General features: G+C 38.6%; 1 protein-coding gene across 1 annotated transcript in view; it reads left to right on the forward strand.

The window, feature by feature from the left end:
- The window catches only part of susd6 (sushi domain containing 6), an 80092-nt gene that overhangs the window by 8548 nt on the left and 47362 nt on the right, over positions 1-24182 (forward strand). The window contains exon 2 of the mRNA XM_020928631.2: positions 7735-7890. Within this exon, the coding sequence (XP_020784290.2) occupies positions 7779-7890 (112 nt within the window). The 5' untranslated portion in view covers positions 7735-7778. The remainder of the gene's footprint in view (positions 1-7734; positions 7891-24182) is intronic.

The following is a 24182-nucleotide window of genomic DNA, read 5'->3' on the forward strand; positions in this document are numbered from 1 at the left end:
TATCCCATTCAGAGCGTCTAGAACAACCAAATACACAACAAAACCTGCCCATGTTTCTCCGATGCTACTGAAGTCAATGACATAGTGTGCCCGGTGTCATGGCGGCATAGGTACCGTTGCTATAGGGGTCACGTGACGGTGCAAAGCTTCTACTGAACTCACATTTGAAATCTTTGTATCTCGACACAACAACCCGGTAGTATGATGATAAAAATGAATCAAATTGTATTCCAGTGACGACAGACTATTTTGGTGAAATCGCCGAGTCGTGAGCTATAAAATTTTCTCTTGAATGCAGCTCAAACGCACATTTGCCACCAAAAACCTCTCATCGATCACTCTCGTTAATGCTCTGGGTGAGTGACAGGTAGATATGACCAATTGCAATAAAGCGTGAAATTCCAGAAGAAGCGGAAAACTGTTAAATGAATCGTTCTCCGAGAAAATGCTGCCTTTTTTTTTTTTTTTTTTAATCCACTGTCAGAGTTAAATATCGCCTAAAGATCTTAAAGAACCCATATTATGCTGTTTTCTGATGTGTTTTAATGTTGTTTTTTGTTTCATTCACACATTTAACACACAAACCTTACATATTTTTTCTTCCCTTAAACTGAAAACCAACCAGAAAGTGCTCCAATGCGTTTTTAAACTCCATACACCTTCACTAGAATCATTTGGGGTTTTTTTTGCTCTCGATTTGCGCATTTCTACTAAATAAAAGGTTAAAGGCAGTTATTAACATGAACAAACACTACCACTACATGACATCACAAGGTGGAACTGAGCATTTTAAGCTTTGGGCATGTAAACAAACTAACAGGGACGTAACAATAATCGAAATATCGTGATATCGTATCGTCAGAAGTCTCACAATAATATCGTGGGTCGTCACAATATATCGAATTACAAGTGTCTTTGTTTAAATTCGTTGTGATGGTGCAGCAACAGCTAAAAAACTACATAGACCATGATCCTTTGCTCTGTTTCTGTCCAATCCACATGCTGAAAGTAATTGATTGTGATGAGAAAAAAGTAGCATACTCACATTTATTTATTTTTTGTTATTTTTGCCTCTACAAAATGTCGCAATAAATATCGTACAGTGAGATGGATATCGTGAGAATATCGTATCGAGAGATTTGAATATTGTTACATCCCTACAGACTAATAATGCAGGATTATTCAAACACGTGAATGAAACAAAACACAACCCCATGTGTGTTTTTGAGGAAGCAATAACATTATTACTTGGTTTAAAGCTCACAAGAGTCAATTTTAGGACCTTTAACTTTTGGATACACTTTGGCTCGTATAAACTTGGTTACTTACAGTTCGCTTTACGACGACGTGTGGCATGACCGGTGGCAAACGCAGCACATCTGAAATCAAATCCTCGTCTGGATAAGTGCCGCCGCTATGCCATTACTGTAGCCATTAGCTCAGCAAGCCCTGCCTGTCCGTAATGGGCACCGCTCTCTCCCGATGCTGTCCGTTCACTGCTTTCCAACGAAATTCACGGGGGGAAAAAAAAAAAATAAAAAAATGCTCCGCCGCCACCGCTCTGCACCTGCATTTTCTCATCGAAGCAGAAATCACTCACTAAATCCAATCCCAAAACAGCCCCCAGTGAAGATAATGGACTAAAGAATCAACAGAAGGTAAACAAACAGCGTGGCTCGGTGTTCGGAAAGATAGTCGAGTCTTGACCGACAGCTCATTCTCTTGTCAATAAGCGATTCAATAAAACTCAACGCTTTCTTTTCAAGCAACATATATTGACTATGTAGAAGTAGATAAACATGCAACTACATCTTTACAATATATTCCACATCGCAAGAAACTTAAAAAATGTTAATTAAATGCCATGGCCTTGACAGTAGCTCAGTCGGTAGAGCGTTTGTCCACTGATCCGAAGGCTGTCTGTGCGATTCTAGCTCCTATAGATGCGTGCTGTCATTGTGTCCTTGGGCAAGACACTTAACCCGCCTCGTCGCATCAAGGGTGAGTGGCTCCTTGATGTAAAGCGCCTTGAGTGAGGTAGAAAAGCGCAATATAAAAAGGTGACTATTTACCATTTTTGAAAATTCAGACTTGATTTTCACACTAAAGAATAGATTCAGTACCAATTCCGATGCCATAAATTCCGATGATAATTAAAAACACTATTTATTTAGACAATATCAATATTAATAGTACTTTCTTTTATATTACTATGTGAGTTTATATCTGCGTAATCCCTCAGTGGTCCAAGTAGGTTGCCTAGTCGTCCAATATCGTGATATCGTATCGTCAAAAGTCTCATAATAATATCGTAGACTGTCACAATATGTCGAATTACAAGTTTCTTTGCTTAAATGCATGGTTTTATAGTAGCAGCAGCTTATAAACATCAGAAACTACATATCCCACGATTCATTTCAGTGCAGACAACATGAAGAAACATGTTTTTTGCTTCTTTTACTTTTTCTTTTACTTCTTTTTTCTTTTACTTCTTAATTCTTGAGATTATGACGAAAATTATTCACACCAAAATCTTGTCAGGGTATTTTAAAAGTAAAAAAGCGTCCTATCTACAATTATATCAGCCTTTTCAAAATATCGCAGTAAATATCGTACTGTGAGATGCGTATCGTGATAATATCGTATCGAGAGATTTGGATATCGTTACATCCATACTCAAGATCTTTCTAAAGCTATTCAGGAAAGGATCAATTCTGTCCTACTTTTTTAGTATCAGTACTTGCTCAAATAAGTTTCTTGCTTCGATGCCAGTTTAAATCTTGATTAGTATCAGATTTATCCGATTTATTAGGTTAGATATTTTGGACAACGCTGTAAACTAATGCTGCGATGACAAACAAATGGCTCAAACAAATCCCTCGATGTTCAGAGAGATAGGCTCATTCTCCCGTCAATGAGCAATCCAATAATACTTTCAGCGCTTTCTTTTCGAGCTGTAATATTGATTTTATTGAAGGCATCGCTTATGTATGGCTTTGGCTCACACACTGGCAATGGCAAGTCGGTAAACAAACAAAACATAACTCATTGTATTTGCTGAGAGGCCATCGGTAACCATTTGCCCAATCACAGTTGTAGGTTTTTCGGTAGTTGCCAAGAGTGACGCAATTGCTGTATTTGGTTTGGCGTTGTGTGAACGGCAGTTGGAGTCATAAGCCACATAAAAGCCAAAGTAATAACGCTTCTTTCTGGTTAATTCAATAAAGAGTTTGGAACGTTGGAGATGAAACTGATTATTAGGGGAGATGATGAGATGAGATGATTAGGGGTGTGCAAAAATATTGAAATGTTGATATATATAACACCTTATTATTATTATTATTATTATTATTATTGTTGTATGCGTGTTAGTTTTATATTTTGTTATGTCTGTCTTGCTGTGGATGTGCTGGGTATCTAATCCCTCAAACTTGACAAATTATTTTAAAAAATGTTTTAAAAAAAAGAAATGTCGATATATCGTATCATTTAATGTGATCATACAGTATCGATATCAGGGACTGCTGTATCGATATCTCCAAGAGTATTTTTTTTAATATATTTTACTAAATAATTTTGACATATTCACTGTTTTTACGATTAAAATGTTTTTGTTTCATATGAACTTTGCACAAGAAGTGGTTTAACGAAGACTTTTAGTATCACAGCCACAGTTTAGACATTATTTTTTATTGAACTATATCAGATCGATTTGAAATATATCGTATTGAATTGAAAGTGTGCTATATCAAAGTATGTATCATATCTCAGCCTACGTATCGAGGTATGTATCGTATTGGCAACTTCTTAATGATACCCAGCCCTAGTCACGATAACACATTTTTAACAAATATAGAAAGCAGAATTGGTCCCCAAAAACTATTCTAAATGTACAATATTGTTAAAAAATGAGCTGCAATAAATCAGTAGCAGAATGAAACACCGCTTAAGTAGTTGTGTGGGTTTATAATGAGACATAGAAGTTCATAATTCATCTTTCTACAACTCAAATCTCGTTGCAGTACAGAAAAATAACCAAACAAATTCCCAGTAGTACAAGAAAAAAGTACCTCCCAAAGTGATTGTCCCATTTATCATTTATTAGAACGAAAAGTTGATATAGTATTTGTCGTGACAGGCCTAATATTGAGTAGTGACAGTATAAGAGCAAAGAAATTGCATAAAATAAATAAATACAATAAAAAAATAAAATATATATATAAATAAAAAATATATATATATAAAATAAATAAATACATATATAAATAAAAAATAAATAAAATAAAATAATAAATACATAAATAAAGGTTGTCTGTAAAGAAAATGTATAAAAATAGGCCTGAAAGAGATTGTGAGTGTAAAGAGTCACACATATAAGGATTTTGTATTTGTAGATTTGTTTTTTTAGCTACATAAGGCAAAGTAATTCCACATTTCATTCTCTAGTTCCACTACCTTTCCACCTTGAGCTTATATCCGCAGCAGTGGGGAGTGTAAATTTATCGAGGTCATTTAGCAAATGTGCCAAGAGTAAGAACTGAGGCCGGATCAGAGGAGTCCACCTGCCACTGCGCCCCGTGATCGACCCGGAGGCTACACTCTACAACTGTTTCCATACAACAAAGTGCGCACACAAGAGCTCCGTATTAGCCGCCGACCTCTGTTCTTGTTGACATTGAAACGCAGCATTAGCCTATGTAATGGACTGACGCTAATGGCCAGTGCAGAGCGGAATTAAATAAAGCATCGGAGCGCCCCGTGCAGGTTATAACCACTAGGTTTGTCTTCTTCAAAACGGCTTTGAAACTTGACCCGCAAGATGTTTGCTGGCTACGAAGATTGTACGTGAGGCTATGCGAGTGCAGCCTTTCTTTTTTCCAGAATGGAGTCCACGTATTATATAATTCAACTCTATCATTTACAGGATATTACTCTATGTACTTTCATCCACGATTGTCCCAGAGCAAACATGCATTGCCAATTCACGGTGTTTGCATTGTATTTACAGGCTTGATTAAAAAATACTGATTTAACTACATAAACATTAGCCATTAGTACTTGAATATGTGAATATCAGCTACTTAAAAGTGCAGTATGTAACTTTTCTGGTGGATATTTTGCCATCTTCATGCTTTACTTCTTGTTATTCAAGGTTCAAGGTTCTTTATTTGTCATTCAAACATGCGAGAGAAACACATGACAGAACGAAATGTGCTCCCTGAGGCCCAGTGATCCAGAAAGACATAAAAACAATAATAAATAAGCAATAATAAATAAGCTTTGCCTTAATGTTCCACAGTCTCTCTTAGGGCTGAGTATCGTTAAGAAGCTGCCGATACAATACATGCCTCAACACAGTGAGCTTTTGATTTACAATTACGATTCGATGCATTTCAAATTGATTCTTTGTGGTTCAATAAAAAATAATGGCTTAATGATGGTGGCTGTGATACTAAAAGTTTTTATTAAACCACTTCTTGGGAAAAGTTAATGAAACACAAACATTTTACTCATTAAAACGGAGAAAATGTCAAATGTGTTGGATAAATAAGTTTCCTTTCTCTAAACGAGCAACAAAACTGTAGCTCTGTAACAAAATGATTTAGTAAAATTTACTAAAAAATGCTCTTGGAGATATATTGATACAGCAGTCCCCGATATCTATACTGTACACATTAAACGATACGATATATCGATATTTCAATCTCCAAAACAATTAACCTTATTTCAGTTATGTCTCCAATGTTCCAAAGTGTTTATTGATGAGTTTAGTACAGTAATTTAGTAAAATATACCAAAAAATACTCACAGCATCACATTAGGCGATACGATATATTGATATTTCGTTGATTGATATTAAGTTTGGCATAGGAAAGAAAAACAATGAAAAATACCGATTAACTACGTTAGCACTTGGACATCTTCTTGCTTTTCTTCTTGTTATTGCTTTGGCTTAATGTTCCACAGTCTCTCTTGGGTATCGCTGAGTATCGTTAAGAAGTTGCCGATACGATACATGCCTCAATACATAGGCCACGATACATATCTCTGTGCAGTGAGCTTTCGATTCTATACGATTCGATGTATTTCAAATTGATTCATTATGGTTCAATAAAAAATAATGGCTTAATGATGGTGGCTGTGAAACTAAAAGTCTTTATTAAACCACTTCTTGGGAAAAGTTAATGAAACACAAACATTTTACTCATTAAAACGGTGAAAATGTCAAATGTGTTGCATAAACAAGTTTCCTCTCTCTAAACGAGCAACAAAACTGAAGCGCTTTAATAAAGTAATTTAGTAAAATATACCAAAAAATACTCACAGCATCATATTACACGATACGATATATTGATATTTTGATATTTTTGCGCACTCCTATTCACTGGGTAGTTACAACACTTAAATTTGGCATAGGAAGGAAAAAAACATTGAAAAAATACTTATTAACTAAGTAAACATTTTCCATTATCAATTCTATCTGAAGCAGCTACTTAAAGGTGCAATACGTAACTTTTCTGGTGGATAGTCTACAATCTTCTTGCTTTTCTTCTCGTTATTGCTTTGTCTTAATGTCCCACAGTAAGACTTTAAACATCTGTATCTTGCATTTATTCAACTATAGCTGTGTTTTTATTGCAGAACTTGGAATAGAACTTCGAGAAACAAGCATTCCCTTTTGTGAATTTGGTCGCCTCTCCACAGATCTGATTCTGACTCCTACAGATGAACTAGCGCATAAATCTGTCTGTGAATGCGCGAGTGGTTCCTTGGAGTAAAGTGTTTTGAGTGTCTTGGTGGAAGATGTGGAGAAGCAGTATATAAAAATGTCTATTTACTAGGGATGTAACAATATCAAAATCCCACGATACGATATTTTCACGGTTCGATATTTATCACGATATTTTGTTGAGGTTTACAAACATGTGAATATGCTACTTCCTTTTAAAAGCCTTGGAAAAGCCTTGGAAAAGCCTTGAAAAGCCGTCGGTACAGTCGTAATATGAAGAATTAAGACATAAAAGTGCTTAATAACCGTTGTTTCTTCATTTAGTCTGCATTGACAACACCAAAGGATCATGGTCTATGTAGTTCCATGTGTTTTTTTTAGCTATTACTGCACCACGATGAGGCAAATTCATACACAAAGTAATTCAAAGTGCTTTACAGAATAAAAAATACGTTAAAATCGCAAAGAAAGTCATTAGAAAGCCACCATAACTATTCATTAAAGCAAAGAGACTGGTAATTCGATATGTTGCGATGGCCTCTGATATTATTGTGAGACTTTTGACGAAACAAGATCACGATATTCCCTACTATTTACCATCTTAAACTTGGCCAACTCTTCCCCGTGGATTGACAAGTTTAATGTGCACAGTTCACTTTTAACATTTGCTCTTAATATAACAACGCATTTGCCTTCACTGTGAGAAAATGCACTTTCTCATGCACAGCTGACGGACAGTTGGTTACACAAGGTATTCTGAATATCGTACCGAATTCCTGTACTCGAAGTCTTTTATCTGTTGCCCAGCTGTTTCCTCATCTGTCACTCTCCCTATAGCCTCCATACAGTATCTCCCCTTCTGTTTGTGTTGCCTGGCCTGCGATTACGTAATGCTGGCTGACTGCTGGTAGTAATCCCCTTCTCTCTCTCTCTCTCTCTCTTTCTATCCTCTCCTCCTCCCCCATCCCCCTCTTCCCTCTCTCTCTCTCTCTTTTATCAAACAGGTTAAAGGCGTAGAGGACTAGCCGCTGGTCTCTGGAGGTTAAAGATGTGCGATGGGACCATGGGAGCCCTGTCCTCCTGGCAGCAGACCGCCCACCGCCTGACTGCCTCGGCTCTGCTCCTGCTCTGCGCCCTGCTCCCCCACGGCCACGCTTCAGGTAAGAAACGAGCCGTCGCTTTCGGGTAAAGCGGCGCCTTGATGCGATTTGGCGTGGAGAGACGGAAAGTTGTGTCACTTTTCGGTAAATTGTGGTCTGGTTTTGGAGTTGGAGGAGATGATCGGGTTGGTGTGTGTGTGTGTGTGATAAATAGTGACGTCATAGAAAAACTCAGCATGGTCTTTTTGAGTAAAAACACTGGTGGAAATAATGACTGTGAATTATTTTGAGTTGCTAAAAATTAAAGTTATCATTGAAATTATTTTAAAAACTATATAAAGTTATGTATTTTCCATTAGTACATTAAAGATGGGCTGTTATGCAAACTTTTGGGAGCTTTCTACCATGTTATAATGTTTTATATAAATGTATCTGAAGAGGTTTTATGTTACCCGTGCATGTTTCAGTACAGTATTTTTTGGACTAAAAGTTGCTCCGGAGTGTAAGTCGCACCAGCCAAAAAATACGTAATGAAGAAGGGAAAAAAAACACATGTATAAGTCACACTTTTTGGGGGAAATTTATTTTATAAAATCAGAGACCAGGAACAGACATTTAATCTTGAAAGGCAAATTATAGTAAAAAACAGTACAATAGAGAACAACACTCTGTTAATGTCACATATGAACAGTTCTTCAGATAACTATAGCATAAACAACAGAACAAGTTTACCAAACTCTCCATCTCACTCCAAATCACTAAATCCATTCAATTCTTCATCCTCGGTGTCACTTCTGAGCAACTCCGTGACCTCCGGAGGTAAACAGAGCACCGCTTCCTCTTCTGTGTCGCTGTCGTCAGACTCAGCATCAGTTCCAGTTAGAATTATTCCGGACTTTCTGAATCCCGACAGGATGGTTTCGGTGTCACTGAAGTCACTTAAATTTTCAATTTTCAGCGGTACAGAAGTAATAGTGCGATCGACTGACATGATACAGACAAGACAGTGGCTCTTTCTGCAGGAGACATGCACAGTAGGAGCAGCAGATATTGGCACACAAGCCTAGAGCCTCTCGCAGCTGTCAGTGTGAAAGTTTTTGTATATAAGTCACACTGGAGTATAAGTCGCAGGACCACCCAAACCATGAAAAAAGTGCAACTTGTAGTCAGAAAAATTCGGTAATTTAGCGACGTATCTCTCTCAGGCACTTTCATACTTTTGTTGCGGGTAGTATTTACGATCCTATCCAAAAAAATACTAAACTGTAACTTATAAAATATTTTCTACAAATATAGCATTTTCAAAAACAATAAACTCTTGACTTACAATCCATAGTTATGTTCAAAATCTTTGTAATCTTGGATGGTGGTTGTAAAAAAGTAGTTTCTGAATGTCCAGGTGATTCAGTCACATGTCGTTCCTCTATTATGGATGCCACTTGAAGACCTTTTGTACTGTGTTTATATTTACTGCCAGTCTTAATTGTACTTCACTTTAATCTTTCGATGATAGCCATAATTGCCGACTGTTTTTGTAAATGACATTGCCTGATAAGTATCGAAACTCTCCTGTGAGCAGTCGGATTTTCTTCCCAGTCTCTCTTTCTCCCGCTTCCCTTTTCTTACGAGATCTCTTTGATTAAACGCTCTTGCTCTACTCTGGGGTCACTCGGGTTTCTCTGTACCTCTAAGGACAGATCCCACTCCCACCACTCCACTGACCGCTGCTCTAATGACTCACCTCGCCCCTCTATCTCCACCATCGGGAGAGCAGGGGAGGATGCTGTTTGCGGTCACGCTGCTGTCATAAGGTTTTAATCAGCGCTGACATTTGGAGTCCTGGGAGGCCCTTTAACGCGGCTTTCGGCTATTACCCCTCACCGGAACAGGATCGGGTCTAGTGTTTCAGCTCAGATCCCGGGCTTATTATCTGTGAAATGGCAAACTGATTCGATTGTGTGGATTAGTGTGGCCACGTTTGGGAATTGAAGTCATTCTAGGTTAACGTGTTTCTTTTATGTAGCGACTTGTACGGCGGTGTTTTGTTCCTGTTCTCAGTAAAGAATGCCCAAGTTGGAGTAGAGTATTGTGGTGTTGTCACGATACTAACAACAGACGATATTTCCAACATTAAAGGTCCTATATTACTAAAAATTGACGACTTGTGAGCTTTAAGTTACGTTATAATGTTGTTACCTCCTCAAAAACAGACCTGGAGTTGTGTTTTGTTTCATACACACGTGTTTGAGTAATACTTTATTATTAGTCTGTTTACATCCCCAAACTTGAAACACTCTGTGCCACCTTGTGATGTCATGTAGTGGTAGTTTTCATGTTAATAGTTACCTTTTACCTTTAGTTCTGTAGAAAAGTTTGAGTTTGAGAGAAGAAATCAGCCTAAATATGCACGATTTGTGTGTTAAATATGTCAATAAAACAAAACCGTTTTTGGTGAGGAAACATTTGCCACGTTTACATGAGAGCTTTAATTCCGCATAAAAAGAATTTAATTCTGAAGAAAAATGAATTCCGCTTTAAATTGACCATGTTAACACTTAATTCCTACTGAAAATGATTCGGAATTGAACTTAATTCCGAAGTAAGTGGGTGTTTTTTTTTCCGATTTTAAAGCCGAACTAATTAATTCCTCGATCTTGTAAGCATTTATTCTTTATTCTTTAAAATAATTCCGGTCGTTCAGCACATGCTCATTGGGTCACCTTTCTGACGCGATCCGGCTCCACCAGTCCCCACTTCGGACTTTCCTCCACGTCTCTTTGGATTTGCGAGCGGGATGCGGGAGTGGGCTGAGGTAGAGCAGCCGTTGACTCAGTTCGTCTTCTTCCTCCCTTCTCCGACACTCTTCCCTTCTCCTCCTCAGATGACAGACGTAAAGTGTGATGAGAGAATTCTCGAGCTGCTGCTTTGTTATCATGGGAACGACTGCGAAAAAAGTTTGGATCATGTTTGTGTCTGTGGCGTAATGACAAACTGAGATGACAAAAAAGCCGGTAGCTGCAGAAGTGTGTGTTTTCTTTCAGTAGACGTTAATACTTTCTGTCCAATCAGAACCCTTCCCCACCCCCAGACGTTTAGTGGAATTAAATAAAAGCGATTTAACGTGTTTTATTTCCACGTAAACGTATTTTAATTCAGAACCATTCATTTGGAATTTAAAAACATCATGTAAACGTGGCCATTATGATACACAGATCAGAAAACAGCCTAATATGGGCCCTTTAAATAATAGTTCTAGTGCTTGATGTGATCCTTTTTGTTTCGATACCAGCATATCTCATTCCGATACTAGTCTTAGAATCAGTTAGCATCTTATTTTCGATACTTTTGACAGCCCCAGTGCATAGTTCTATTTTGGTGTTGTCGAGTTTTCAATAGTAGCACTCCGGTGTCAGCGACTTAGCATGTTGTCAGAGTGAAAATACTTGACATCCACCTGTGAATTAGATCATTATGCAACTGCGAAATGATGCATTGCTTTGCTCTGATAACGTGTCAGCCCGGACTGGCCAATAGGAGCGGAGCGGTTTGTTGAAGAGAAGTGGGAGGGGGGGGTCTAAAGGTTCATAACAAAACATCTGAGAGGCATCGAGAGGTTCAGATTTACCGTCAATTATTCGCCGCAAATGACTCATGCTGGTTTACACAATTCAGACCTTTTTCGGCTCACATCAGTACAGACACGCAGTTGTTTCTTGGCTTTGTATGTTTTGCAGCCCTTAATGCCTTTTAAGCTTTTTGCAAAGACGATGTAATTCAGTTTGGAGTTTCAACATTTGCAGGATTCAAACCCGTATTACACTATTTTCTGATCTGTTATAATGTGTCTCATAAAAAAAAAAAAAAATAAAAAAAAAAAACAGACCTGGAGTTGTGTTTTGTTTCATTCACACATGTTTAACACCGAACACCTGCAGATTTAAGCTTCTCCTCTCAAACAGACGAACGCTCCACTGTGTTTTTAAACTCCATACACTTTCACTAGAATCATTTGGATAATTTCAGACCTGGAATTTCTAATTTGTACTAAACAAATGGTGAAAAGTTGCCGTTAACTTGAACTATGGCTGGGTATCATTGAGAAGATGATGATACGATATATATGTTCGATTCAATACAATTAGGGATGTAACAATAACCGAAATATCTTGATATCGTATCGTCAAAAGTCTCACAATAACATCGTGGGCTGTCACAATATATCGAATCACAAGTTCCTTTGCTGAAATGCACGGTTTTATAGTCGAAACAGCTTATAAACATCGGGAACTACATATCCCATGATTCATTTCAGTGCAAAGAACATGAAGAGATATGTTTTTTACTTTAATTCTTGGGATTATGACGGAAATAATCACACCAAAATCTTGTCAAGGTATTTTAAAAGCAGAAAAAGTGTCCTATCTACAATTATATCAGCCTCTCCAAAATATCGCAATAAATATTGTACCGAGAGATTTGGATATCGTTAAATCCCTACAATACAATCGATTTGATACGGTTCAATAAAAAACAGAGGCTAAATCATGGCTGTGATACTAAAAGTCTTGTTGTTAAACCACTTCCTGTGCAGAGTGAATATGAAACCTATTTTAATCAACACAACAGTTAATGTGTCAAATGTGTTGCATAAACAAAACAAGTTTCCTTCCTCCGAACAAGCAACAAAACTATAGCTCTGTAACAAAATAATTTAGTTAAAAATACCAAAAAAATACTCTTGGTGATATATCGATACAGCAGCCCACGATATTGACACTGTATAACCACATTAAACAAAACGATATATCGACATTTTGATAGTTTTGCATCAGAGGAACAGAGAACTTGAACTTTTGGGGATGTGGAACAGACTAATAATACAGGGTTCCTCAAACACTGTTGAATGAAACAAAACACAACTCTGGGTTTGTTCCTGATGAGGAAACCACATTACGTCATGACTTAAAGCTCATGAGAGGCAATTTTGTGTAATTTAGGAGCTTTAATCCAGAAATTAGTGTATTAAGTCTTCTGTAATGATATGCACTTCTTTCTTAGGCTCGCTCTCCTCCTCCTCCTCCTCCTCCTCCTCCTCCCCTCCCCCATCGCTCTCCAGCCCAACAGCAGCAGCAGCAGCTTGTGAAATGTGCCAGATGTCCTTGCCTCAGAGCCGACTGTGTTTGCGTTCCCCTTAAGGCTTTAAATACATACCATGATGAGCACAACACCGGGAGTATAGAGCGGGGAGGCTATAGCTGAGCACTGTACATCTCCGGCGTATTGCTCCGCTGCGCCTCTTATGTAACACGCGTGCTTCAAGCCCAGGGGCCGGCACCGCGCTCACGTTCTATCGAAATGTGTGTGTCCTCAAATCCCCGGCCCACGTGCGCGCCTCTGCTCTGCTCTGCTCTGATCGCTGGACGGGTAATATACAGCGTGGGCATGCTGTCTATCTCTGGCCATGCTATGCTACGCTACACCGCCGCCGTGGCTGTGATTTGTGAATGTTATGCTCAGATAGGAGGGCAATGGCACTACGGTGAGTCACTAAATCAAAAGCATAACAGCGTGGCGGGCGGGGAGCAGAGGACTACGCCTTTAAGAGTAACGCCTATGTGATGTAAAAGCACGGTTTGTTCTCTTGCTGTTTACATCTGCTTTGTTTAGCATCGCAATATTAGTCACAACCCAGTGAATTGTTATAAGCAAACACTTGATTGTATTTGTGGCGTAATCTCCTCAAAGTGAAACCAGAATGTGAAAACCCGGTGCTAGTACTAGTGTTGTCATGATACTAAAAGGAATGCACTTGATACTCAATACCAGTTTAGCTACAACGGTGATGATTAAAAACATTTTATTTAGACAATAGAATGTGATTTTCAACATTTAAATCATATCAAATCTTTTTTATTACTATTATCTGTGTATTCCCTAGTCTATGTGCTCTTATACTTGTTCTGATTCAGCTAAAGATTATTTTAAATTTATTCAGGAAATGTTAATCTGTATCATTCATTCATTAGTTTTTCAAAATTAAACCAACAATAAGAAAATTTAAAAACAACTATTTTCTTCGTTATTTGTCTCTAAAACCAAAATGAAAAAATTGATAACGATTTGTTTTTTTCAGGTTTCGAATTTGTGTTTAAATGAATAATGGAAAAAAATGCATTTCCTGTTTCCGTGACTTAAACTGCGATGCCGGACTGAACCAGGACTGAACCGGGACTGAAACAGGACCGAGTGTCGGGACGGGCCCAGAGATGCGCCCACGTAGACTGTCAGGTGATTAGGACTGAGACCAGGACCAGACCAGGACTGAAGCAGGACTGATCCCAGGACTAAAACAGGACTACACCAGGACTGAACCAGGAATGAACCAGGACTAAACCAAAACTGAACCAGGTCTCTGTCCTGGTCTGGTCCCGGTCTCAGTCCTGGTCTCAGTCTCGATCTGGTCACGGTCTGGTCCTGGTCCCAGTCCCGGTCTCTGTCCCGGTCTGGTCACGGTCTGGTCCTGGTTCCAGTCCCGGTCTCAGTCCCGGTCTGGTCCCGGTCTCAGTCCCGGTCTCAGTCCTGGTCTGGTCACGGTCTGGTCCTGGTCCCAGTCCCGGTCTCAGTCTCGGTCTGGTCACGGTCTGGTCCTGGTCCCAGTCTCGGTCCTGGTCCCAGTCCCGGTCTGGTCCCAGTCTGATCTTGGTTTCAGTCCTGGTCTCAGTCCTGGTCTCAGTCCTGGTCTCAGTCCCTTTCTCAGTCTACGGGGGCTCACCTCTGGGCCTGTCCCGGCACTCGGTCCTGGTTTAGTCCTGGTTTAGTCCTGGTTCAGTCAGTTATCAGTTCTTTCATTTTGGTTTTGGAGACAAAATGTTCTTATTTTTAGTTTTATATTGAAAAACTAATGAACAAATGATACACGGATTAAGGTTCAGTTCTGTCCTGTGAATGTCTTTTTTAGTATCGATTCTTGCTCAAACGAGTATCTAGTCTAGACACGAGCTTTAGTATCGAGTAGCGTCTGATTTTCCATACTTTTGATGGCCCTAACTGTGGTTTAGCTTCCTCAGAGTAAAAACAGAATATGCAAACTAGCTTCTGTACTTTTCCCTCTCCGAAATGCAAATTTATAGATGTAGTTTAGACACACGCTGGAACAAGAACGGAAAAGGGTTACATTTTTAATTCAGGCTTTGGAGTGAGCTGCTGAATCATTTATGTCGACACCACATGCCCAAACTGAACATGCGATTTCAAGGATCGAATTTCCTGGCTTTACATTTGAAAAAAAGCACGACAAAACTTATCTGCAAGCCAAATGAGACGACACGCTGCCAAATATTGAAAAAACACAAACGCGGCGAAACATAAAATGAAATTACTTGGACTCAAAACCGGTCAAATTCCAATCGCCGTGATTCATTAATAAATTACAATTCTGAACTTTTTGGAGTTTTCCTTTAGGTAACATTCGGATTGTCTATCTTGCCAACATACATTATTCACGGGGTAATCCCATGATGTGTTGCGGAGATGGCTCTGGAAATTTCCATGAATAGGAAATGTCATTGGCGCTGACGGCCGTATTCCAAACAGTAGCAAAGCGAGAATAGGTTCTGACAAAATGCGCTAAAAACACATTTGGCCAAAACACATATTAATCAAAACTAAATAGAACTTGGAAAACATCATTCGGTTCGTAGCTAACAGCGAAAAAACAAGCCCGCATTTACATGATTTATTGAAGGTAGTCCACTTTATAATGCTTAATAACTTGTTTTGTTGACACAGCTGGTATCGCTAATGCCACATCTTATAAGAGATCAGATCCAAGCACACACTGTACTCGCTGCCTACACTTGGAAGTTCCTCGCTAAACAATGAAAGGAAAAGGTTGAAACTTCCCTGGTGGACCCCGTTTGAGCAGATACTAAACAGCTCAGCCCTGTCTTTTATGCACGAACACTTTACGAGGTATTTATACTTCACTTTTTCATCGGGGTGTCCATCGTAAACATTGTTAGGTTGTCAAAATTATTGGAAAATCTATACTAATCTATATTAAAACGAGTATTGAAGCTAGATACTCATTTGGGCAAGTATCGATACTAAAAATGTCACACTCACAGGACAGAAATTAACCTTTCTTGAAGCTTTAGAATGATCTTGAGGTGTATCAGAGGGAGTATAAGGACGACAAAGACTCATATACACCCATGGACCACTGAAGGATTACACAGATATAAACCCACACAGGAATATAAAAGAGATTATTATGATTTAATCTAAAGCAGATCTGGGCATTGTACAGCTTTGTTTGACTCTGACCTGCCCGTTTAAGATAATTGGGAATGACAAAATAAACATATTTTATCATTTTATGTCATGCATGGACTTAAGATTCATAGCTTTTATTTTAGAGGTGTTTTTTTTATGACTTTTTGTAAGGCAGGCTCACTTTTTTTATTGCTTAGTCATAACATAAACTCTTACCAGTCTTACCAGCTTGTCAAAACAAAGCTATTTATAAAGAAATGCAATTAATATTACTCAGAATTGAGTTAAGCATTGTGGCCCGGCCCTCCACAGTATTTTCAGTTTCTCATGTGGCCCGATAGAAAAAGTAAATGCTCAACTCTGGTCTAAAGCAATAATAGTATTTTTTTTTTATTATCATCATGGTATCGGAAGAGGTATCAATAGGGGTGTAACGATATCCAAGTCTCATGAAACGATATCGTCACGGTATGAACCTCACAGTACGATATTTACAGCGATATCGTGGGAAAGCTCACGATTAGGGCTGTAACAATATCCAAATCTCTCGGTACGATATTTTCACGATATACATCTCACGGTACGATATTTATTGCGATATTTTGTTGAATAAAAACTGTTAATACGCTACTTTTTCCTCTTAAAACGCCTTGACAAGACTTAATCCAAAGAACTAAGACTTAAAGTGCTTAGAACTGTTATTTCTTCTTTTAGTCAGCACTGAAATGGAGCAAAGGATCATGGTCTATGTAGTTCCTTCTGTCTTTTTTTAGCTACTGCTGCACCATAACTCTTAATTTAACCAAAGAAACTTGCAATTCGATATAATGTGACGGAGAACTTTGACGATATAATATCACAATATTTCAGTTGTTACATCATTAGGTATCAACTCTATCCCTTAGTATCAAAATCAAGTATCCTGACAGCACCATAAAACTATAAGAAGCAATAACCATTTAGCTGTGAAACTGCCGGAAGCTACAATGTCTGTTCTTTTATTTCAAGTGCACTGATTGAGTGCCACCAGTTCTCTCACTATAAAGCTGTAGCCTGTTCTTTGTCCTTTCCGAGCAGTTCTGACATCCAGTAATGCCGCCTTACACTTCCTATTATGGTGTCAATCGCTTACAGTAAGTCCTTGAGGATTGTTTTTAGGCTTTGGATGTGAGTCAGAAGAAGGAAAAATAAGGGGGTTTAGACTATGAATGTGTATTTTCACTACTTTTGATTGTTGTTTTCCGTTTTCGGCTTCCAAAAGAGTGTTGTCATGATACTAAAGGAATAGACTCGATACTCTATACAGATTCCGATACTGAAAGTCACAATAAAGAGTACTTTCTTTTTTTATTACCATGTGGTGTTTATATCTGTGTAATCCCTCAGTCATCCAAAGTGATATACTAGTCTGTGTGGTCTTATTTTTGCTCGGATGCACCTCAATTGTTCTAAAACTATTCATTTCTGTTGCAGTAGTGACTTTTTTAGAGTTGATTCTTCCTCAAGTAAGTATCTAGTTTAAATTCTTTGGTTTTAGTATGGATGAGTATCAGTTTTCCGATAATTTTGGCACCGCTAGTCCAAATGTAGTCACCCTTCAGTGGAATCAAACTGGAAAATACCAGCGAATTCCCACTAACAGACCAGCAGTGACGTTTACAACAACATGTGTGAGAACAGGAAATAGCCCGCCCGGAGTCAAAGGCTACGGCAGAGAGCAGGGGAATTGGCCCACTTGACATTCCTCAAGAGATCCACGCTTCATCCCTATACAGACTGTTTTTACTTTAATTTTTCCCCGCCCACATACACAGCCTTTTGTTTTCGAACATTTGCGTCGGACCAACCCACAATTCTCTTTCAAACGCGGAGCTGCGCCGAGGAAGAATGTATGACAACTCCCCTCGTTTCTTTAATAACAGACTGTACAGCGCAGTGGCCAGCATCGCGTCATGCCTGAGACCGCAGAGGAAAATATTCTGAATGAGACATGCCCAGCTTCTTTCAACACGACGGGACTTTGAAACTTGTTCCTCGGACTTGACCAAGTGCGGACACTCGGTTTACTGTTGTCTAGTCTCGGCTTTTTGATTATGATGTCGGATAATGATACGCAACGACCATATGTTTGCGATGTCCACTTTTGAAACGCTGCAAGTCGGGCTGTGTCGAAATCAAAACATGTCAAAGATTAACCACGATCCAGGCGTATTAAATTAGGTACAGCTGAGTCAGGACGAAAATTGGACTTTGGAGAACATAGTCTCATGGGGTTGTAAAAAGAATGTAAAATCAGATACGAATCAGTACTAAAATAGAAAAGAGATCAACATTTGAGCAGCTAAAAAGTACCGAGCAAAAAGTGGAGTGTTAAAATTTACTCTCACAGAATCAATTTTAACATTTTCTTAACAGTTTATATGCGTCCAATCTGTTCTAGAGTTAATTTAACATTTTTAGAAATGTTAGTTAAGTAACACTGGAGCAAAGTTCCTGTTTAACCCCGAAATCCAGAGTTATATTCATGTTTTGAGAGTAAACAGATAACACTTTGTAGAGTTATCCTGATCTAAACAACACACAGAGGCGTTTTATTTTATTTTTACTTTATTTGAGTTCATTTAAGGTGAAATTATGTACAAAACTGGTTCAAACTGGTCTTCTCTCACAAGAGTTTGAAGTGGTGAATGGGAGGAGCCAAATTAACACTAAGAGAAATTGAATTAACACTAGAGGAAGTTGAATTAACACTAGAGGAAGTTGAATTAACACTAGAGGGAGTTGAATTAACACTAAGAGAAGTTGAATTAACACTAAGAGAAGTTGAATTAACACTAGAGGAAGTTGAATTAACACTAGAGGAAGTTGAATTAACACTAGAGGAAGTTGAATTAACACTAAGAGAAGTTGAATTAACCTCAACCACATCAAATCTGGCAAATAACCACAACTCGAACCCCCATTTAACTTTCAGATAGTTAAAATAACACTTTTGGTGTTAAAAACAACTCTGAAATATTTTATCCTAAAATTTTAACCCTCCAGTTTTTGCTGTGTACTATTACTTATTGCTGAAAATCACATTCTGTTGTCTAAAGGAGTATTTTTAATTATCATTGTCGGTATCTATTCTTTAGAATCAAAATCAAGTTCGTGGCAATACTAGTCTCAACACATTTTCAATATAAGCGCAAATAAAAAGAGTACAATAAAAGACAATATATAGAGCAATACTTTAAGTTTTTTGCGATGTAAAAACTGGCGTATAATGTAAAGCTGTAGTTACTCGTTCGTCTACAAATTGTAAATCGGACAGTTGTTTGACTTGTTGCTATTGGTGTTATTTTGAGCAGAGCAAAGCGGTCGATCACTTCAAAACAAAGACCCACCAGTTAAACCTTTTATCGCCCGCGGGCACAATGCAAGCGCGTTTGTTTACATGCTAATTGTTTGCTGATAATTTGCACTTGAACAAACATGGCTCCCATACAATTACTGGTACAAAACTATTCCCTGAAGCCCCGTTAGTCCTGGTGGTTTCCAAACTGAGGAGGAAGAAAAGCAATGCATTTTTTTTTTTTCTTTTTCTGAAACGTGAGAACAAAGAAGGCTTTTAGGGGGGAGGAGGAAGCCACGGGCCAAACCTCAGCTAACTGTAGCAGCCGTCACTAACCCTCCATACTCCTCTGTGTGCATGCGAAAGTCAGAAGTGCCAAGTCAGTATCTAAAAAAAAGTTGAGAGTAACTTTACTTCAAAATAATGCTCAAGTACAAGTACAATGTTGTGGTCCAAGAACTCGGGTAAGAAAAATTACTTGGGGAAAATACAACTTGAAGGCGCACAGTATGGTTTTAAACATTTCTATCTTTATGGAGACCAAACCAGACCAAGTTACAGGTCAGATCTGTGGAGAGGCGACCCCGCTCACAGTCAGAATGCCTTTTTTTTTAGGTATTTTAGGTATATAGATCTGGTTTAGATCTATCTTAGATCTAGTTTAGACCTGGTTTTAGTCCTGGTTTAGTCCTGGTTTAGTCCTGGTTTAGACCTGGTTTAGGCCTGGTTTAGGCCTGGTTTAGGCCTGGTTTAGGCCTGGTTTAGACCTGGTTTAGGCCTGGATTAGATCTATCTTAGATCTAGTTTACCCCTGGTTTTAGTCCTGGTTTTAGTCCTGGTTTAGTCCTGGTTTAGTCCTGGTTTAGACCTGGTTTAGGCCTGGTTTAGGCCTGGTTTAGGCCTGGTTTAGGCCTGGTTTAGACCTGGTTTAGGCCTGGATTAGATCTATCTTAGATCTAGTTTACCCCTGGTTTTAGTCCTGGTTTTAGTCCTGGTTTAATCCTGGTTTAGACCTGGTTTAAACCTGGTTTAGTTTCCAGGAATTACCGAGGGAAAAAAAAAAAAGGGGGGGGGGGGGGGATATGCCCAACATGTGCAAACAAGAAAACAGGAAAATACAAAATATCACCATGTAATCCATTTATTCCAACAAGTAACTGTAATCCAATTACCACTCACTGAAACAGTAACTGTAACTGAATACTCTGATTACGTAACTCCGGTACATGTAATCTGTTACTCCCCAACACTGCACTTGTAGACCTACTTTTACTCAAGTAAGAGTGCTGTTACTTCAATACAAATATTTCTCAAGTAGGACTAATATATGTAACTGAGTACTCCCCACCTCCTGCGAACATACTTATACTTAGAGAGCCCTTTCTCAGTCGTGTTTGTCTCTGTGTGGACTGGAGCCATTAGCCAGGTGAGAGAGCGCAAGAGCATTAGCGGCGGTCCGGTCGAATCCATCAGCTTTTCCCTTTCATTACCTGTGCGTTTATCACTCCAGCCATCACTCTCCTCGCTCCTCGCTCTGTCTGTAGCGTGGCCGTTTCAATCAGGCCTTGAGGGAAAGCTTAATACCATACCAAGCTCTGAATACTCCATCGAAACACTTTATACTTTTAGCAGACAGTTCAATTACTTGTTGAAAATCCCAGATGGTAGGATTATTGTTAGCAGGTGGAGTGGTAGAGTTTGGCTGTCCTGATTTCAATTTAAGGCTGTTGGGTGCACTTTTTAATTAAACATTTCACAACAAATTGCGTTTTAAGTGAGTAAGTTTTGCTGACATGTTTGCAATGCCAAGAAAAGTAACTCCTTTTAGTGTAAAATGACATACGCTCAATGGATACTTTGCGTTGACATAACACTGGGGGTGTTCTGTAATGTGTTTCCATTGGCAGAATGTTCAGCAGTTTCCAATATTGCACTGTATAGTTTCCAAAATACTTCTGAAAACTTAAGAAAAAATACAAAATGGATTTAAACAACACATTTTCAGGAGCCTGTTCATTGTCCTGTTTAGGTGTTTGATTTTCAACAAAAAGCTGAGGGTGACTAACTGAACTGTACTGTTATTCAAGGACAAAGTAAAAAAAAGTTGTGGTTCCAACTGAGTCACCTCTTTCTGGTCAAATTTGGCCACGTTTACATGAGAGCTTTAATTCTGAATAAAAATGTATTCTGCTTTAAAAAAGACCATCTAAACACTTATGAAAATGATTATTCGGAATTAAGACGAATTAATTTATTCCTCGATCATGTAAATGTTTATTCTTCTTCAAATTAATTCTGGTTCTTCAGCACATGCTCGTTGGGTCGCTCTTTTGGTGCGATTTGGACGATTCAGCTCCACCAGTCCTGGCTTCGGACTTTCATTCACTGCGCTTTGGATTTGCGAGTGGGATGCGGGAGTGGGCTGAGGTAGAGCAGCTGTTGACTCAGTTTGTCTTCTTCCTCCCTTCTCCGACACTCTTCCCTTCTCCTCCTCAGCTGACAGACGTAAAGCGTGATGAGAGAATGAATTATTGAGCTGCTGCTTCATTATCATCGAAACGACTGCGAAAAAAGTTTGGATCATGTTTGTGTCCGTAGCGTAACGGCAAACTGAGATGACAAAAAAGCCGGTAGCAGCTGAAGCGTGTTTTCTTCCGGTCGACATAAATACATTCGTGTCCCTGTCCAATCAGAACTCTTCCCGACTTCCAGATGTTGAGTGGAATTAAATAAAGGCGATTTAATGTGTTTTCTGTGTAAACCTCAATTCGGTATTATTATTTCCAGGTAAACTTGAAGGAGAATATTTCATTTCCAAACTATTTAAATCAGAACAATTAATTCAGAATTAAATAACCTCATGTAAACGTGGCCACTGTGTTAAAATAAAGCTTGAATTAAAGTCCAATTTGAGTAACAGAGCTTCAGACAGAGTAGTGCTTTTAGTTGGCTTCACACTCCCAGGGAAAGTTGATAACATCAGCTGCAAAGTATGAATAGAAAAGCCTGATTATAGCTTCAGTTTTAATTTGGGCTGAATACATTTGAATTAAAACAATAAAATACGTGTCCAGATTTAAATTATACGCGTCACAGCTGGGGTGTTTTGGCAGAAAGCTGTGAATTTATGCAAATATCTAGACCTGTTACTAATACAATATAGCCAACAGCCAAGGACTCTCGCAAAATCACTGCAGCCATGGCAACTTTGTGCTTTTCAATTCACTCAGCCATTACATAAACTATCGAACTGAATCTTAAATGCGCCACAATTCACTGGCACGTATATTACCGACAACCACCCATTAACCAACCATTAGATCTCTATTATTGAGGTGCTTTGAGGTCCGCCCGGGTGACGGTCCACACAGAGCGGCTACAGGCAGGAGAATTTGCCGCTACATTGCTGCATTCATCTTGCTTTCAATAATATAGATTCCTCTGTTTTGTGAGAGAAGAAAGTGGCCAGTGCTGTGATGCCAACACACAAATATCAATGCCCCTCTGGTGTTTTTGAGACCAACAGAGAGAAGTGAATGCAAAACACCTTGTTTAAATTAAAATGGTGTTTAACCTTTTTCATAGTTTAATAAAGTTCTCGCTGTAAGGCACTGTACCTGATTGTTACGGTCTTCAAAACACAAACAGTTTAGCAGTTTGCAGAGGTCCATAGTAGGGATGGGCTTGATTAATCGATTAATCGATAATTGAACATTAAGAATTTCATCAATTGTGTTCATTTTAATCGACAAACCGAATGTAGGTTGCTGTGCGTAGTGTAACCAAACAGGGGTCGGTACATGTAGCTCTCTGCACCCAGAAGGAGCAAGACACAAACAGACAGTCAGTCTGCAACGTGCCGAAGCATAAATGCATATTTAACGATGACTTGTACAAGAAATTCCACGCTTTCCGTTGCGTTCGGGACAAGTGGGAGGCCGTGAAAAACATCAAAAAGCTTTGCCAGGTGAGAGTCGCACAATGTCGATGACGAGGCCCCACCTCCCACCCTCCATATGGTCTCTTGGTTTTGACAAACGCAAATATGGTCACACTAACCTGTGTTCCACTGAGTCATTTCGCATCAGTCACAAGAGCAGTTTTTTATCTTCGCTTTATTTATGCAAATTAGCAATGAGGTTTTAAGTTTTGTTTCTGAGAGAGTTGCGCAAAACTGAATTAAACACAATATAATGTCCAAAGGATTGATGTGGCTCTAGAGTGGATACAGTTTATATGTCATAAAGTTGAAGTTATTTATGCAGATTAGCAGTGAAGATAGTAATAATAATGATGATACATTTTAATATAAAAAACTTTAATGATTAATCGATATTCGATCGTTAATTCTCCCCACGATCAATTAAGAAAATTTAATCGAATGCCCATCCCTAGTCCATAGTTATTCCTTACTTACCTATGCGTTCAGGGCGTCCTAATTATTCACCGGGATGAGTTTATGAGCGGTTTTCACAACTTTCAGAAGCCAGATCGAAGTTTTTTTCATCACAATAATGCTAACAAAAACTAACTGCAACTTTATTTGTAACGCACTTTAAAAACAAAACTAAAGTGCTACAGAACAAAATTAAATAAACTAATTTCCTAATAGCTAATAGCACATTTCCAGATTCTCTGAGGATAAAAAGCCTTATAATTAAAAATGCAGACATGATTGCTGTTTCATTTGTACCTAAAGAGCTAAATCAATATATCTGCTCTGGGATAAAACTAATTTTGG

Source organism: Boleophthalmus pectinirostris, unplaced genomic scaffold, assembly GCF_026225935.1.
Source record: "Boleophthalmus pectinirostris isolate CB_2022bp ecotype Guang Dong unplaced genomic scaffold, ASM2622593v1 HiC_scaffold_13, whole genome shotgun sequence".
NCBI classification, from domain to species: domain Eukaryota; kingdom Metazoa; phylum Chordata; class Actinopteri; order Gobiiformes; family Gobiidae; genus Boleophthalmus; species Boleophthalmus pectinirostris.